At 42.7% G+C, this 12,802-nt stretch overlaps 1 protein-coding gene across 1 annotated transcript; it reads right to left on the reverse strand.

Annotated features, from left to right (window-relative positions):
• Nucleotides 1-589: 589 nt before the first annotated feature.
• Nucleotides 590-10,786, reverse strand: pxdc1a (PX domain containing 1a). The gene is made up of 5 exons (XM_072711321.1): nucleotides 9,957-10,786; nucleotides 4,935-5,026; nucleotides 4,358-4,475; nucleotides 4,110-4,257; nucleotides 590-3,384 (listed from the first exon to the last, which is right to left on the reverse strand). Exons 1-5 carry the CDS (start codon nucleotides 10,207-10,209, stop codon nucleotides 3,261-3,263), a joined length of 735 nt encoding a protein of 244 aa, XP_072567422.1. The 5' UTR covers nucleotides 10,210-10,786; the 3' UTR covers nucleotides 590-3,260.
• Between the last annotated feature and the right edge of the window lie 2,016 nt (nucleotides 10,787-12,802).

Below are 12,802 nucleotides of genomic sequence, written 5' to 3' on the forward strand. Positions count from 1 at the left end.
TGTTATCCACCTTTTAACGATTATGGATAGCGATTATGCGCACGATCGCAGAGGTAATCATTTACTGGATCTGTGGAACAGGCTGTTGAAATGCCCTTGGTTTGAAGTAATGATAAGGTTATGTGTCGTTTACGGGACAGCTGATGAGAGCTGATACTAATGTCACAGTGATAAACTTCCCCTATATCATCATAAGCAATGCCTCCAAAATATGGGTACGCCATAGAATACAGCCTGAAAAATGACGCGATTAAACATAAATGTGCTACCAATCACGTGTCCCATGTCATGTGAAATATACAGCATTTTAACCTGCAAGTTGTTTTGTTCTGTCCAAATTGTCTTAGGAATTAAGTCATAACACATTTGCCAACAGCTGTGCGAAAACATTTAATCACAGCTGATCAGCTATAAATGCAGGAGAAATGTCCTTTCAGCTGATGTGTGGGTTAGAATTGTATTAAATGATTTCTTTATGTGAAGAATAATTACATTTTTCCAAGAAAATACCACAGCCCTGTGTCCTTGATGGATGGATGGATGAGGCCTCAAGACAGCAATAACATTTATTGTCTCATTAATAACACAGTTATTGTTAACAGAAGTTGGTTTTATTAGACATTTACAAAAATAACACTGTCTTTATTTTTTAAAATCTATGAGAGATTATCAAGCATTCTCAAAAGTGGTATAATGTTCAACATTCAACACACACACACACACACACACAGTGCTGTGTGATTTGTTGTAATACATTATTACAGTGACTGATGGAGAGAATTTTTTGCTTGGTCTGTGTGGTTTATACAATAAACCTGTGCAGGTGCTGAATAAAATGCATCCTTCAAATTGTTTCAACATCAATATAAACACACAGTTTAAAATGTCCCAACACTTTAACCGTTAGTTTCTTGCACTGAACTTTAGCATGACTTGCAGACAAACAGAGCCAATATGGAGTTTCTGATTGCCAACCCATCTGCAGAGCCAAAACTGAGCTTGTGATGGCCACTTAACCATCTACAGAGTTAAATGGAGCCTGTGACAGCCACTGAACCATCTACAGAGCCAAAATGGAGCCTGTGACAGCCACTGAACCATCTACAGAGCCAAAATGGAGCCTGTGACAGCCACTGAACCATCTACAGAGCCAAAATGGAGCCTGTGACAGCCACTTAACCATCTACAGAGCCAAAATGGAGTCTGTGACAGCCACTTAACCATCTACAGAGCCAAAATGGAGCCTGTGACAGCCACTTAACCATCTACAGAGTTAAATGGAGCCTGTGACAGCCACTGAACCATCTACAGAGCCAAAATGGAGCCTGTGACAGCCACTTAACCATCTACAGGGTTAAATGGAGCCTGTGACAGCCACTGAACCATCTACAGAGCCAAAATGGAGCCTGTGACAGCCACTTAACCATCTATAGAGCCAAAATTGAGATTGTGATGGCCACGTAACCATCTACAGAGCCAAAATGGAACCTGTGACAACCACCATCTACAGCAGGGGTACCCAATCTTATCCACAAAGGGCCGGTGTGTATGCAGGTTTTTGGGATAACTTGTAGGTCAGCTGTTCGACAAACCCAGGTGTGAGGATTCTTTCAGCCAATCAGTCCTCTAATTAGTAATCCAATCAGGGAGTTGCAACGAAAACCCGCATAGACACCAGCCCTTTGCGGATAAGATTGGGTACCCCTGATCTACAGAGTCAAATGGAGCCTGTGACAGCCACTTAACTTAACTACAAATCCAAAGCAGATAACATGATGAACTGAAGGAGGTACAGTCATTGTTTTAGACCCAGGAAAATACAGGCATGCGCCTCTTAACGACTGGGCTATGGTCTGAGAAATGCATCGTTAGGCAATTTCATAATTGTGCATCATAGAGTGTACTTACATAAACCTAGATGGTATAGCTAACTACACACCTAGGCTACAATAAACTTTTAAAACTAATAACATAATTGTTTATCAAGTTTTATGTACTGTACATAATTATATGCGCCATACTTTTATACAAATGGCAGGGCAGTAGGTTTGTTAACACCTGCATTATCACAAATCAGTAAGCAACAGGCACTTTGCTGCTCCGTTACAGTATAATCTTATGAGACCACGGTCATTATGTGGCGTATGACTCTAATACTGAAACAACTTCTAACTAACTCAGGAAAAACTGAATTGTCTGCTAAGTTTGTGTCCTTTTAGTAAGACAGAGTGAATAGAATATATATCCACAATCTGAAGGTGTAATTCACAAAACAATTTTTAATTCCTGTTCATTTCTATTATACCCTTATTGACACTAAAATGTTCCCATTGTAGTTTATATAGCAAAGCAGAGCAAAGTTCATATTTTGGAAAAGACCATCTGACATGGATTAGCTTCTGCAGACTTCAGTGCTAAGGCTCTGTGCCAGCTATCAAAGATGGAGACAAAATGCAAATGCTGCTCAGCAGACAGCTGGTGGCGCCACTGAGGCATCAAGTCAGGCCAGCCAGCTGAACAAGCCTCTGCTATTGCTGGGTCACACCGAACACCTGACCTACTGGACTCTGTTAATCAGTCATTAGTAAGAACTGAATTGATCCTACAGAAATATGTTTACATTCACAGATTGTAAGTCAAGCCCTTTCATCCAATATAATGTGCTTCACTCATGTTAACACCACAAGAACCATTTTGGCAACACAAATACACAGAGAAATGAGCACAACTCCTGATAACAGGTAGAATTCACAGATCACAAATCAGGTCATAGCTTCTGATTGTCCCATCAGGCGTCAGCAGGAAACATCAGCTGATGGGTGGTGAAGATTTCCGTTCCTGAGAGGAGGAACTCGTGCAACTGGAAAGTCTTGAGGAAACTTTGGCTATTGTTTCTGGGAGCAATTTCTCCCTGTGGCTCAAGCTCATCTGAGGTCACGCTCATCCCAAACCAGCAGAAGTGGTTTAATCCTGAAGCTGTCCTCAGCTACAACTGGTTCAACAACATGGATACTGTATGCTGGTATTAATCTAAATATCACAACTAAATAAAGCTTGATTCTCCAGAAAATCCCCCCAAGAACCAGGTCGGCCAGATGTGCTGTGTTAGCCCCCATTGACCCCAGAACCCAGCCCAGGGTCCTACCACAGGGTCACCCTAATCGTCCTGAAGCACAGGAGACCAGATGCGGGGTTTTGTAGGGGCCGCTGACTGTTCAGCCAAGCCAGGGGTGGACAGAGTGAGCTGGAGGAACCTTGCATCACTCCAGGATGTCGGTCTCAAAGGGCACCAGGTGGTAGTAGGTCAGGTTTGTGACGTAGACCTCAGGGTTGTCATGAATATCATCGGGCTCCACTGTCAGGAAATCATCGCTGTTCTCAAACCTGGATGGAGATGCATATACATTCGTCAACAGAGAAGCTTTATGAGATGCATTCTGCAGCTTCCAATAATTGACACTTTTTATTGATCCCCTTGGAGAAATTCTCTTTATGCCTCCCCCAACTTGCTCTCTGTCGCTGAGCGCAAGCTGGCCACGAAGGGCAGCCACCCATAGCAGCGCCCACAGAGCTGGGGGTTAAGGGCCTCACTCAAGGACGCACCAAGGCTGGACTCAAACCTGCGACCTTCCGATCACAGGGACAAAGACTTAGCCCACTGGGCCACATGCTGCCCCCTAATTAGAATACATTACAGAATACATATGAAAGATCACATTCCATCTTCAAAAGTTGGTTTTCTTGGGAAAATGCATGTCACGTGGCCCTCAGAGGGTTGAGGCTGGACGTGCTCCAAAACACTTGTTTAAAAATCAGCTCTTCCCATCTATTCGTGCCACTTCCTCTGAGGCACTTCCTGGATCGAGGGAGGTGCCGGCATTCCAGGAAGTGCTGGAATGGCTGGGGAGTACGCGTGACTCCCAGCTGTGAGCATTCCTCTGACTGCGAGTCAATACAGAGAGTCGTCCTGCTCTCTGCACAGGCGTGACTGGGTCATTACTCATACTACATAAGGGAACTGAAGGCATGACAGCATAAAATAACAGCAGAATAAGTGAGACCAACAGAAAATGGAGCAACCAATAAATAAATAAGCAAGGGAGACTCACAGATGCTGTGCTGGGTCTGTGGAGGGGGGGCGGTCTTCGTAATGAGGCTGGTCTTCGTCATGAGGGTGGTCTTCGTCATGAGGCTGACTCTGATCGAACACAATGCTCTCAGTGTTTGCCAGGCAGAATCCATTGGATCTCATGATCTCTACAAAACCAAAGAGGCAAAGCTGAACACCAGCTCTCTATGTACGGTACCAGGCCTGAGCTCTGACTATCTGACAGAGATGACTGCAGGTATGGCTTACCGGATATTTTGACTGGGCTCTGAAAACACGGCTGGATCTTGTAGACATTGTCGTTCCTCAACACCTGGTCTAACGGAGATCTCTCAAAGAACGTAAGCACCACCTCAGACCTGGAATACTGGAGACGTCACATGTCAGCCACTATGTGCTGACCACACCATCACGTCTGTCTGAGGAATGAGACGAGTGTGGGTCTGCATGGCCCCAACCATCTCCCGTTGGAACTTCAGTAGGAACATCATGCCCTGCTGTTCTCTATGATATGTCGATCATCCCACTGAGATATACTGAACCAGCATGAACAGAGCTTGTAGGCCTGGGCTTGCTCCATGAGACACATGCTACTTTGCTAATGATTTTGCCTTTCTGGTTATACATTCCTGCTCCTGCTGTTCTTGTGAGTGAGTGAGTGCATTTGAAGGCTTTGCTGGATCCGGTTCCCTCCCATATGAAGCACAGTTGTTTGGATTCTCCGCCACGACTGACAACCATAAACCTCCCTGAACTATGTGTCTGTTCGTACAGCGTGTCCGTGCCTCTGTGTGAGAATCGCTGGGAGGGGAAGAGGGGGTCACACCTTGCAGGGCATATGGATGGTGGTCTTCAGCAGTCTCTCCACCTCATTTAGCCTGGCTTCAATGTCACCAGCCTCTTTAATCTTCACAAGCCCTAGTGCACATCACACAAGTCGCTTTTTAGACAGTTTCACAGACAATTTCACACGATTTCACGCACTCAGATATCATGTTGGCTCCAAGCCATGTTCTCGTGACCACATCCTCTTAAGCTGGCAGATCTATGACCTTATGAAGTCTTACAGCCTGAACAAGACTAACATTTCAACTGCCAAAAATCATACTGTTCATATAACTACAAAATTATCTGATTTGAGGCACCAGCTTTCAGTTCAATGTATCTTCTGGTCTTTAAATCCACCAGGGCTGACCAAATGTTGCCATTTTAACACCATGTTAACAGTAGCAGCAAATTAGCCACGCAGGCAAGCAGTTATCTGTTGTCAATAAGGATGTTTGTGTTTTTCAGCTGGAGCAGCATGTTGTCAATTATATTCAAAACGCACGGTGCTATAAAAAACATCAGCAGACAGGAAAAAATGGATCGTGACTAAATATCACAATGTGTTTTAACTTGTAGTTATCGCTGTGGGTAAACTTGCAAACAGTTACTAAAAGTCACACATTCTAATATGTCTGCTTGACATGTGAATTCATTAATGGTGATAAATGAATCATTACAACATCAGTTGCTCTTTCTGCGGCTGTCTTCCTTAGCTACGTGCATTTGACGCTAATTCATACAAATTTTTGTCTGCCTGTGCCGAAAAAAACATTCTATAAGGATCATACAACCAGAGGCATTCAGTGCTAAAAAGCCACTGTTTCTCCTAAAGCTTATTTGTGAGTCTTTCTTTTGGGTAGATCTTTGCATATATACAGTAGTTGCTTTGTAAACAACCTGAATAAATTCTATGTGATCGCTATAATAAAATATATTGGTCTTATTATTTTATTTTTTTATTTTAAACATTTGCAATGTATCTAATTATATCACATCTGTTTGATGTAAAAACTACTAAATTTACTTTCTTGTATATGGGTTTATTCGGGTTTTTACCAGTCATGCATTTTAGCTGCTTAATCAAAAGAACTCTATGTGTCATATTATATCCCTGCCAAACTTCAAGGCGGAGGGAGGGCAGGGGGGGTTGGTGGTGAGGTCATTCCCTGTTTAGAACCAGAACTTGACAAAGAGACACAGTCTCGGCTATCCAGAAAGAAAGGCCATTTCAGAGGACGTCTCAGAGCAGAGCTGATGTACTACATGTCATTCATTGATAGAAGGCAGGGCCATCATCAATAGACCAGCCCCAAGTCGCTTAATTACAGGAGCAGATATTTAAATTTTGCTGGGTGGATGTAGAATGGAATAGGGATGAGAAACCAGCCACAAGCCATTATCCAACTGCATTAATATAATGCTTTGCTGAGGTTAAATATAAACATTTAAAGTTATCAGACAGCAAGTATTTTAATGAGTCTTGGATGACAGTATATAATGGTTTGCAATGGCCTGACTCTCAGCATGAAGCTATAGACTTTAAAACATCTACAATCCACAGACTTTAATTCTACACATGAAGTGATGCTCAAAAACACAAACGAGATAAAAGCAGACCGTTTTTTGTCTTCGGATTAGGAGTGTTCTGTGTTCCTGAAAGTCCGGGAGACACTCGGCTTGCAACCCGCTCTCCTGCTCCCCAGAGTGCTGTGACTCTTCCCCCCCCCCGCCTGTGACTCCCCACACTCTCAATACCAGGATGTAAACAAGCCCAGCAGTAGTTGTCGGCACAGGGCACAGCCAATCAGGGCCTTGCCCACTCAGAAAAGAGCAGCAGCCCCAACCGTTTTAGAATGGGAATAGATTCTGTGTGACTCAAGCAATTCATAAAATTGCTACTTTTAATATGAAAAACAAAACCTGCCAAAGACTGCTGCTGTCCAAGTACTGATTGCTGAAGCACAGCATGGTAAAACTGTAACCCTTGGCTCTTATTTTGAATTTTCGTGCACCTTTAGTTCTATTATTCCTAACTCCTAGTCTAACAAACTCAATTTAATAATGAGCAGGGAGGTCTTTTGTGTCAAAAGTGGCTTCCGTGTGAAAAGTCTCTAAGGGTCTGAAGTTTCAGTGGGAGGCTCGGGTTGATGTCACTTCCTGTCAGGAGCTTTGGGGGTGGGGGGGGAGCAGGTCTTGGCTTTTATACAATGTTGTCCTGTGACTGTTTATCCAACTTGATCTGTTTTAATCTTTTTGAGCTGTGAAGTTCGGGAGCCAATAACAATACAGAGTGGTGATCTGTGAACGGTCAGATCAGAGCACGGCATTGGAGTGATCATCACAGTGGTCATGCGTGGATAAGTCTTAGACAAAGTCCACTATGACAGCATGCAGGCAAACACACTGCTAAGCACATCCAGACAGACAGACACTTATGAACACTACCATGTACTGATATGAAGCACTGTCACAGAATAGGACACAGTAGGACCCCACTGTCACCAATCGGTACAGGGTAGTACAGTGATCCCCCACCTATCGCGGAAGTTACGTTCCAGACCCAAAACAAAACGAAAAGTTCACAAAAAGTTTGCTCAGAAAATGCGATATTGCGGGGGCACAATAACTGAACCGCGATGTGGCGGGGGATCACTGTATTCCAACTGTGCAAAGCTGGCACTGCATCATGTGACCACAAGAGGGCGCATCATGGTAATTGGTAGGCAGGAAATTACTCATCAACTGCTTAAATCAATTAACACTGGGTGGAATTACCACAAGACCATTTAAGGAAATCAAAGAAAAAGGCTTAGTTACATTATCTATATGAGTCATCAGAGCAGGTTTAGGAGATTTACATATGTTAGGGACAGAGGTGGACATTACAGATCCAGAAAGTAAAAATCCAAAATTTTCTTTGAACCAACCAGTTGAGTATAAAGAGTCACATTCATGGAGTACTCAACTGGTTGCTTGAAACAAAATCCTGGACTGGATTTTTTCTTTTTGTACCTGAAATGCCCACGTCTGGTTAGGGAGCCCATCCTGGAACACAGCTGTTGCTTTAGCCTCCCTTTAAGCTACTGGCTACACTGTCAGAAAAAGGAGTACAGCCCTGGTACAGTTTTGTTCCCCGAGGTACAAACAGAATTGATATACCCACAACGATATAAAAATGTTCCTAAGAGTCCATTTCTGTACCTTAATTAGACTAAAAGATACATTTACCTACAGCTAGTGTACGACTGGCAGATCCTTGAGGGTACAGCCCCAGTGCCAAGTAATTGTACCTCAAAGGTACAAATTGGTACTTTTCAGTTACAAATGAAGGAGGCTTGCGTTCATTAAAATGTCCGTCTCTCACGTGCAGCATGCTCACTTCTTACTGAAAAACCCCTCAAAGACAGCAAGTAACCGATTCATTCGCCACTCATCCACCCCAAGGTCTCTGTTGTTATTCGCTGCCCTGCTGACACCAGACAGGGGACGACCAAATGAAGACACTCAACATACTCTTTGCTCAATGCTGCAGAAGGTTTACATCAGTGAATTTTCAGGTTGTGTTACATTCTGCACAGGCACTTAGCCTGAACCCCACTCAAAATTTGCTTCAGACCCCCATTGGCATAATCCACAGATAGGAAACACCCCCCACCCAAGTTTGTTCCTGGCTACAGGCCTAATTCTGGGTCCAAAGGGGCTTTTGGTGGGACATTCAGCGTGACAAACATAGACAGGATGCAGACGTGACCTTCACAAAGACATCGCCCAGATGCCAAGTGACATCACTGATCATTTTATTACATGTATCTATTGCTCTAATAAATATCAGTACAAAGCAAAGTGTAGCTGCTTGTGTCTCAGTTTGGATACAGTGTTTTGGAGACTGTGCCAGGAATGGCCATTGGTGGCCTCTTTAAACCACTGACTGCACTGAAGAAAAGAATGGGCCCAATAGACACCCCTTACAGAAACTGAGCCATGCCTGGTAAGAATCTTTGGGGGGGGGGGAATCTACCTCCATCTCAAGCCATTTATCACACATGCCCCCCACCCCTGCTGGGACCATCTGGCTCCAAGCTAATAGATCAGCCACTGATCCCCAACACCCAGCCAGTAACAGTAATAAATACTCCCCCTGTCCAGTATTACAAAGTACGCCCACATTTTTCTGCAAAGTACTCGTCTCAATCCGTCAGACATCGGAAAACTGCTAACATCATTTGTACATTATGTACACTCTACATGTAGACTATTCACCTATCACTATGCTATGTGACCCAGCTTGATTGTTTGATTGATTGATTGATTGACTAATTCAAATACGATAAATCGTCTCTATTTGCTTTATTGTTATCGGTAGCATTGGGCTGCAGACGGTCATAGGTGAGAGCAATCGGAGATCGGCAGGCCGGGGTGATGGATAGGCACTTTGGTGTCGTTTGCGTGACTGCATTATTAAGCAACCTGTTTTTCGGTGGAAACGAACGTGTTGCAAATTTTTAAATGGACAGTGTGGGTTTTGAACCCCACTAATCTGATTATTCGTGAGTAAGTTTAATATCACTACGATAATTAAGTGGTTAGAAAATGGGCGGATTTATATTCAGAAAGTCTGCAACAGCAAGCATTAAAAGTCTGCGTGCCACTACTTCACGTAACTGTTGACCCACAATTCCAAGACACACGTGTTTACATATCTCAAAAGCATTTAAAGTTATCTATCTATAAATCTATATCATTCCATTCTAAACCTGAAATTAGCTACATCAAAAGCGTTAGGATAGTTTGCAAACCTTATAGACTATTTACAAGGTAATAAAACTGTTACATACACATAAACGCATGTGAATGTGTGTGCAGACTTGTCTCGAATTGAAAATCTCACGCCAGCCAGCTGACCAAAATTGGCAACCCTGTGTTACAATGTGTAGGCTATGTCTAGCATATGATTTTTCTGATTTTAGTAAAGTCTTGTAGTAGGATTTCTTTAAACTCATAAAAAGTCAGAAATACCTACCGTCTATGAGCGGAGATTGAGACAGATCCCCTCTGTCCTCCGGGAAGGATTCCACGAGCCTCTTAAAGAGCCGCCCCAAGTCCGAGTAACTGCGGTGCAGATAGAAGACGCTCCTGTCCGACCACTCCGTCCTGATCTCGAAGAAGTCCTCCTCGCCCCGCTGGCTGACGACCAGGCGCCGGATGCCGTTAACCCAGCAGTCCTTCACGAACATGTTCACCAGCGACGTGCCTTCAAAAACAGCCGATGCCATCCCGCCGCACTCAGTCTCGCATGCTGGTGCCCCTGTCGAGGACTAACAGCTGTGACCGGCGCAGGAAAGCGTTAAAGGAAACTGTGAGATGCGCCCTTTCTATTGCTCATATAATGGGCGTCCTCTTTCCAAGCCGGCACCAGTGTACCAGCCCAGGCCGGCGACAGGCAGCACCGCTAAGCGCAGAAACTCCTCCAAACGTCACACTGTCAGCAAAAAGCAAAGCAGCACTCTGTCATCCACCAATACTGAATGGTATTTTAGTGTTTTATCCAACTTACCAATAAAATCAATGCCTTTCCGAAGTTTTACGACTATATTATGCGTTACCCTATGAATTTAATGATTAAAATTTAAATGATAGACTACAAATTTGCACTTAAAAATAGAATGTCAAAGAGTCAAAATATTCCACTTAGCCTAAACTGCGTTTAACTTTCGTTTTGCATTATGTAAATCCCCAGCAGCGTACGTGCTTATTTGGGATTTAAACTTAAGTTTAATGTTAAATCCTTTTTAGGTGTCCCGTCTCTATTAAAGAAAGGCATGAAAAAAAACTCCGATTCTTCTCCGCTGAAGCAAGTCCACCCCCCTCCCGACTCCTCCCGCGTGCCAACCCCCGCCCCGGCCTCCTCTTGAGTTTCCTTTGTACAAGAACTAGAAGTTTGACCCAGTTGAGATATAGATGTTTTAGTGATGAACAATTAAGGAGGATTTGGTACACAGAACAAAAAGCAGTTAAAAAAAAAACAATAGCGACGTATTTCTAAAGTAATGTCGCGTTGAGGGTTTGGCCTAAAAAAGAACTCCTTTATAGATCTCTATATTGATGTTTTTCCATTGCTTTTTTAAAAACGTTTCAGAGAACCTGAGGTTCTTCCAGATTTTATCACTCGTCACGAATCATTAAATTGTTAAACTATTAAGAGTAACGACCAAACCACACAAATTCGTTTGTAAAAACTTCTTGGAAATGGTGTGACAAAGGCTAGTACTAATGGTGAGATCAGTCCACTGAGATAGCACTGTTCCGTAAAACCCCCAGGTCTCATGCATTATGGGATTTATACAGTCATCCTTAGACCACATTTTGACATGTTAGTAATGTCAGTGGTGTTTGTCAGTGTGGTTAGTGTGTGGGTCGGAGTTGTTGATGACCAGACTTCAGACCAAAAATAAGGTAGCATGTTCTCCATGGCAACAAAACCCAGTGAATTTTATATTTAGATCTACTTATACTGACTCTGAAATATTTCAAGGTGAGGTATTTTTATTTGAAAAATAAATTATTAATCATGTTTATTGCACAATCTAGAGTAGCGGCAATTGAACTTCTGGTTTCCATGTAGGTTCATGCATATGACAAAAAAAACTTACATTTAAAAATCATAATTTTCGTATTGATTACAGGGTTGGGCAATGGGTAGCACCCTCTATAGGGCTGAATGTTTGAAACCCACTCTTTTCGTATCTTTGCACGTTATCCCGCGTTTTGTCGATTCCTCTAAGTACTCCGGTTTCCTCCTGCATACTAAAGAAATGCAGTTTGGCTAATTAGCATTATAAATTGTCCAATTGCTGTCTGGGACAGGTTCCAGGGCCCCTGCAGCCCTGCATTAAGTAATCTGTATAAGATGGATGAACGAATGAAAAATATATTTTTAATTTTTGAAGCTCATTTAAACAACAAACTTAAGTCACATCAGAATCATTTGAAGCCACTTAAAATCATAGATCGTATCTGAATTTAGCTAAAATACCGAATATTGTATGTCCTCCACTGTTCTCCCCCGGCATCCCGGATCATTGATCCTCAGAGGATTTTTCTCCCCAGCCTAACTAGTCCAACCTAAGGGGACTATATTCATCTTAATCTCTGTTTTAGTTGCTTTTTCTGTGCGTTTTTGTGTTTATACAGTGCGTTATATCACACATGTCTTGAAAACATGATTTTGCTCTAACAGAATAGATATATTATCGAACAATTACACAATATATCGATATTCGCGTTTGTTTATGTGCGATTTCTCCTGAGACAAATGCAAGATAAACGCAGAAAACACTACCCAGCTGTGCCGGTTACTGCAGTTCGGCATATATGTCATCCAACAAGTGTTTGTTTTGCTATTTTTCTTCGTTTGTTAACTTTTATAGTAATTAAAAAAACACTCATTTAACGCCACAAAACAGGTCTAAGCCTCGTGGTTCGAAAAGGCTAACCAGTCAGTACAAAAAGAAAGCTTAAAGTATTGAGGAGAAGCTGAAATATTAAAGCGTTTTTACCGGAATGAGAGGACACCTGATATATATCGTGACGGACCCGGCTTTACAATGGTGCCCAACACCCTCAGATTAATAATGTGCACCCTCAGGTGGCAGTCGGTCAGTCCACATGACTGCGGTATGCTTGCTCACTAATTCCACACGCATCGTTTAGTTATCAGACCCGGCATTTTATCGTGAGAGCAAAAACACAAAGGATTCGACTTAGTGCACCAGCAGAGACAATGTCGCTACAATGAAACACATCTGGAACAACTTAAAATGCTTTGATTTATATATTAATTATATTAGCTGTTTATTATTTATAACA

This window comes from Paramormyrops kingsleyae, chromosome 4 (genome assembly GCF_048594095.1).
Source record: "Paramormyrops kingsleyae isolate MSU_618 chromosome 4, PKINGS_0.4, whole genome shotgun sequence".
Lineage (NCBI taxonomy): Eukaryota > Metazoa > Chordata > Actinopteri > Osteoglossiformes > Mormyridae > Paramormyrops > Paramormyrops kingsleyae.

Coding starts and splice junctions, on each gene's coding strand:
- pxdc1a (XM_072711321.1), bottom strand. CDS start 10,209: ATGGCATCGGCTGTTTTTGAAGGCACGTCGCTGGTGAACATGTTCGTG. Junction 4,258..4,357: donor GAGCCCAGTCAAAATATCCG/GTAAGCCATACC, acceptor TTGGTTTTGTAG/AGATCATGAGATCCAATGGA. Junction 3,385..4,109: donor ACAGACCCAGCACAGCATCT/GTGAGTCTCCCT, acceptor ATCTCCATCCAG/GTTTGAGAACAGCGATGATT.